At 45.6% G+C, this 5396-nt stretch overlaps 1 protein-coding gene across 1 annotated transcript; it reads left to right on the top strand.

Moving 5' to 3' along the window:
- The first annotated feature begins 1071 nt into the window (after positions 1-1071).
- Positions 1072-1416, top strand: LOC127692452 (small cysteine and glycine repeat-containing protein 6-like). The gene has a single exon (XM_052192817.1). It carries the CDS (start codon positions 1072-1074, stop codon positions 1414-1416), a length of 345 nt encoding a protein of 114 aa, XP_052048777.1.
- Positions 1417-5396: the final 3980 nt, after the last annotated feature.

Genomic DNA, 5396 nt, shown 5'->3' with positions numbered 1-5396 from the left:
GCAACTCTAATATAATCAATAGTCAAAGGCAAATCTAGTTGAAATACCACATGATAAAGTTCACTTGTACACACTTTTTATAATTATGATAATTTTGTTCTGTCTATCCACATTACTTTGTCTTTGCAGATAAGTTCACCAGGTGTAGATGATGCAATAAATGATATTTATGTACATTGAATGTTGGGAGAATGTTTGCTTTCCATGTGTCTGGAGGTGGCCATCATTTCCTGTAATATATGTTCTTTCTCTTGGTCTATTTGCCAGCCTGTGGTATACATTTATGAAATAAGGCTTTCCTAGTTTGTGGATATAATGAAGTAAGCTAAGCTCCCCAGAAGTAGAATCTGCTCTGAGCCCAATTCAAGACCCAACACCACCTTGATGTTTGAACAGAGCCTGAAGCTGGCTCTCTTTGCTGCTGCCCGTGGCTTGGAAGGCAACTGAATCTCTGACTGGTCCTTACTTCTTACTGTCTGCCTTAAGTTTGGAATTCCTGCATTGTTTATCTTTTACCATTTTGGTCGTTGGCATACTCAATGGCCAGGATCCTCAGTGTAGGGGCACCCTCCACAGCACATGGAGATGTGCCATGTCTCCTCCAATTCATGTATGATCCGGGAAATACTTAGAGGCACGCTTTTGCATTGGGAGAGTTTTCTCAGAAGGAGAAGATGTGGACGCTGACTTGCTCTTTCTAACTCGCACCTCTGTCCTTCGTTGGTCTCTTCTATCATACTGAGTTTGAAGGCATCCACAATTGTTTTGTTTACATATATACAATTCTATAAGGTCTGGTTCTTAGCTTGTAAAGGGAAGCTTCAAAATTTAGTTCTTTTATTAAGCCAAATGTTTTTAGTAATGATATGTCTGTTAATAACTCTACACTGTTTTTGAACCCTAGAATAAATAGGAATGAGGAAGCAGCTATTATCATGTGTACAGAGTCACATGGCTACTTTCCTCCCAGGCTGGTACATAAGGGGCTCCCCCAGCAGGAGGAGCATCACATCTCCCTCTCCTCTCCTGAGTCTTTCTCCTCACTGCACCTGAGTCCTCTCTACTGACAACATGGGTTGCTGTGGCTGTGGAGGTTGTGGCGGCTGTGGCTGTGGCAGCTGTGGCTGTGGCGGCTGTGGCTGTGGTGGCTGTGGCTGTGGTGGCTGTGGTGGCTGTGGCTGTGGAGGCTGTGGCTGTGGTGGCTGTGGTGGCTGTGGCTGTGGCTGCTGTGGCTGTGGCTGTGGTGGCTGTGGCTGCTGTGGCTGCTGCAAGCCTGTGGTCGTCTGCTGCTGTCGCCGATGCTGCAGTTCCTGTGGCTGTGGCTCCTGTGGCTGCGGCTGTGGCTGTGGTAAGGGCTGTTGCCAGCAGAAGTGCTGCTGCCAGCAGAAGTGTGGCTGCAAGAAGTGCTGTTGCTAGGATGGCTGCTGGCCTCTGGGTTTCTACTGTTGGTAACTGCTAGAGGTGAGTCTTTCTGTCTGTCTGCGTGTCTGTCTGTCTGTCTGTTCTTGTTGGGATTATGAGCCCAGCACAAACCGAGCCTATCGCCATTGCAGCCTGGCATTTCTAGAGTTGATATTATCTTGACAGAATTTGCTAGGCACCAAGCAAATGAATGAATCCCAGGTCTTCTGTGCCACTTACCTTTCCATCACGACTGTGGCAGATGCAGGCTGGCTGGGTTATGCTGTGACACCCTTCAGTGTCTGTAACTCTGACCAATGACCTGTTTTCCCATTGCATTGACATATCTGTAATCACAAAGCTTCTCTTGCTTAATAAACTTCAGCAAACCATTCTCAAACTCTTGACTCCAGTGTGTCTCATTCACTCTCTGGTCTCTTAACTGTCTTTCCATGGGGAGAAATAAGCTCCAGCTCAGCAGACGGCACATTCTGGGTGGGACCGCAGCAGAGGACTAGAGACGGGATGGGCTGTGATGTGCACACACAGGCAGTGATGCTGATCCTAGGGCAGATCTTCTGGGTACTGGGGGGAGGGGACAGGCCCTTGCAGTGAGTCGTGGTGCCCAGATCAGAATTCTCCCTTTCTTCCCACATACTGGTCATGATGTGGGCAGCTTTTCTTGTTCAGGAGATCCGTGCCAGGGCATGCTGCCTCACTGTGGGCCTGGAGCTGCTGGGCCCAAGCACCGTAATGGCTGTGCTCTGGGGTCAGCATTCCTGCATTTGGATTGATTTAGATTGGTCTGGGGATAGATGTGGGAGACTGGATATGTCTGTGGAGCTGTTTGCGGAGAGGTACAGGGGTCGGGGAGAACAACCACCCTACATGTGAGTGGCGCCTACCCATGGGCTTGGGGCTCAGATGGATCAAAAGGGAAAAAGAAGAAAGAAAGCAGAGTGTCATCAACGTCCTTTCTCTGCTTCCTCCAAGTGCCTGGGGTGGCTGGCTTAGCTCACAGATGTTTATTTTCTCATAGTGTCCCATGCTTAGAAGTCCAAGGTCAAGGCATAAGCAGATTTGGAAAAAAATCTCACAGGGTCTCCCTGGGTTTCATGTGTGTCCCTTTTCTTCCTTTGTCAAATACCTCTATCATGATGAATTCAAACCTATTGGTCTTCATTAGGTTTATCATTGCTGTGGTGAAACACCACGGCTTACACTTCCATGTCACTGGTCATCATTGGAGGAAGTCAGGACAGCAACTCAAACTGGGTAGGGGTCTGAAAGCAAGAGTTGATAATCAGGTCATGGACAAGTGCTGCTCACTGCCTTGTTCCTCATGGCTTGCTGAGCCTGCTTTCCTACAGCACCCAGGAGCGCCATCCTGAGGATGGCCCCACCCACAAAGGGCTGGGCACTCCTACATCAATCACTAACAAGAACATGCTCTACAAGCTGGCCTAGAGCCTGATCATATGGACACATTTTTTTCAGCTGGGGTTCCTGCCTCTCTGATGACTCCAGATCATACCAAGTTGACATAACTTATGCAGCACAGTGCCTGAGTGACCTTATGCTGACTTAGCTGCCCCTTTTAAGTTGCTGGAAAGATGCTATCTCCACATGACATTTACTTTCTGGGGTCTTGGGAGTTACAACATCAGTACATAAATGAGAGAGCACAGTTCAGTACCATAAGACTCTGCATCTTTCATTTTCTAATCAGGTAATTTTGATGGTGATTACATTCAGTTCAGTTTCTAGTAGCCATGACAAATTTTCACTTAGATTTTTTTTTTCCATAGTAAACTGATGTTCTGCAAGAGGACCCAGCACCATGTCTGAAAAGAGCATGCTCATTTAATGGCTGTGGTATACAGCCTTGAAAAATTTGAGCATCATGTCTAGGTCATCAACTAGCCTTCTGTCAAGATATCATTGGCTGCACCATTTTCCTTGTCTACCTCTTAGAGACACCGGTACCAGGTGCCGGCACCTTTTGTTTGTGAACCACACCATCACGCGCCCTCACCCGATCCTCGGCCTGGCTGGCTGGGTTTTCTCTCCTGCTGCTCCCTATGATGCAACCCTCTTCTTGGTATGCATGTACTTCATTTCTCCAGATTCTCTAAGTAAAATAAGCTTTTGTTATTGCCCTAAGTTTTTCCTATTTCCTCTTGGGACCATATCTGACACCTATTAAAAAAACCAAAAACAAAACAGAGGTGGGTGGAGCAGAGCAGAGTGAGGTGTTAGTTAACCGAAACTAAGGTGTATATAGAAGCCTTAGGGGAATCTATTAGTTTGTAAGCGAATGAAAATATAATGTGAAAATGGAAGTTGTATAAGAGTTTTCCCCATGGGTGAATATCAATGCTTCTGGAAGACATTGCTTATTCAGAGCAATTCTCAGTTCCAGGAACAGCTTACCTCCCTATAAGGGAGGCCCTGGAGGAATCCAAAAGAGCAGAGGCTATTGTCATTGTCCTTGGTTGCCCATCATAACTAAATGGTATGACCTTATTGCTGAAGGTACCACCCACCTTGGCTGCAGAACACTGAGAAATCACTTTGTAACTGACCAGGAGGCTTTCTTCTTGTTGGGTAGTTTATTCAGTTCTGGAAGGTACTAAGTAAGCTGATGGTCAGGGTGGGTGGGGTGCGGAGGTGGTAGGGAAGGCATCAGTAGTCTTGCCCTGAGATAAATGTCAGGATACTGCAGTGTAAGCACAGGGGTGTTGGGAAGCCCTCTGGGAACCTGTTCCCATCCACAGTCACCTGCTATATCTCCATAGCTTATGGCCAATGCTTCTCTGACCAATCCTTTATCCCACCATTGTGTATGCCTCTTTAAAGGCCCTTAGACAAGGTGACCTGCCTCTTCAGCCCTAGCTTCTAAAACCAACACTTAATTTTCCACACAACTCATGGCTTAAATATAAACAAAAGCAGCTCTAAACAATTGGACCATGCATGATCCGTTATTTCTTTTCTCAGAATTGATGATTTTTCTTACCATCTGAGAAATCACTTTGTAACTGACCAGGAGACTTTCTTCTTGTTGGGTAGTTTATTCAGTTCTGGAAGGTACTAAGTAAGCTGATGGTCAGGGTGGGTGGGGTGCGGAGGTGGTAGGGAAGGCATCAGTAGTCTTGCCCTGAGATAAATGTCAGGATACTGCAGTGTAAGCACAGGGGTGTTGGGAAGCCCTCTGGGAACCTGTTCCCATCCACAGTCACCTGTCTTCACTTTTGTTCCTTTGCATGTGGGTGTGTCTGCATGTATGTAGGACATGAGTATGCACATGCACATGTGGCATGTGTCTGTGCATCTGAAAATCAGAGGTTAATGTTGGGTGTTTTCCTCAATCAACTCTTGTTATTTTTATGTATTATTGAGTCAAGCTCTCTCACTCTGACCCAATGCTTACCAATTTCACTAGTCTAACTAGCTAGCTAATCTGAGGGTCCTGTTTCCCATTCTTAAACACTGGAATTATAGGTGTTGTGCTGTGGTGTGTGTGTGTGTGTGTGTGTGTGTGTGTGTATGTGTTTGAGACAGGCCTCTATGCAGTCCAGATCTCCTCAGACTTTTTATGAAGCAGAGTATGATTGTAAACTCTCTATCCTCCTGCCTCCACTTCTTTTTTTTTATTATTATTATTTTTCACACTTCAGAATGTCCGTAGCACAAATGTTCACAACATTAAAACATTTGTTTCATTAATAAATAAATTAGTATACTTAGTATTATTGCTAGATATTCTTTTTTTAATGTTTTTATTTTCTATATTCTTTGTTTACATTCCAAATGATTTCCCATTTCCTGGATCCCCCCCACCCCCATATGTCCCATAAACCTTCTTCTCTCCATCCCTTCTCCAATCACCTCCCTCCTTTTTCTCTGTCTTTATATTCCCTTCCCATGCTAGATCAATCCTTTCCAGGATCAGGACCCTCTCCATACTTCTTCATGGGAGTCATTTGTTATGC

The sequence above is a fragment of the Apodemus sylvaticus genome, chromosome 9, assembly GCF_947179515.1.
Source record: "Apodemus sylvaticus chromosome 9, mApoSyl1.1, whole genome shotgun sequence".
NCBI lineage: Eukaryota > Metazoa > Chordata > Mammalia > Rodentia > Muridae > Apodemus > Apodemus sylvaticus.
Note: the sequence above shows the minus strand (reverse complement) of the source record. Positions and strands in the feature narration are given on the sequence as shown.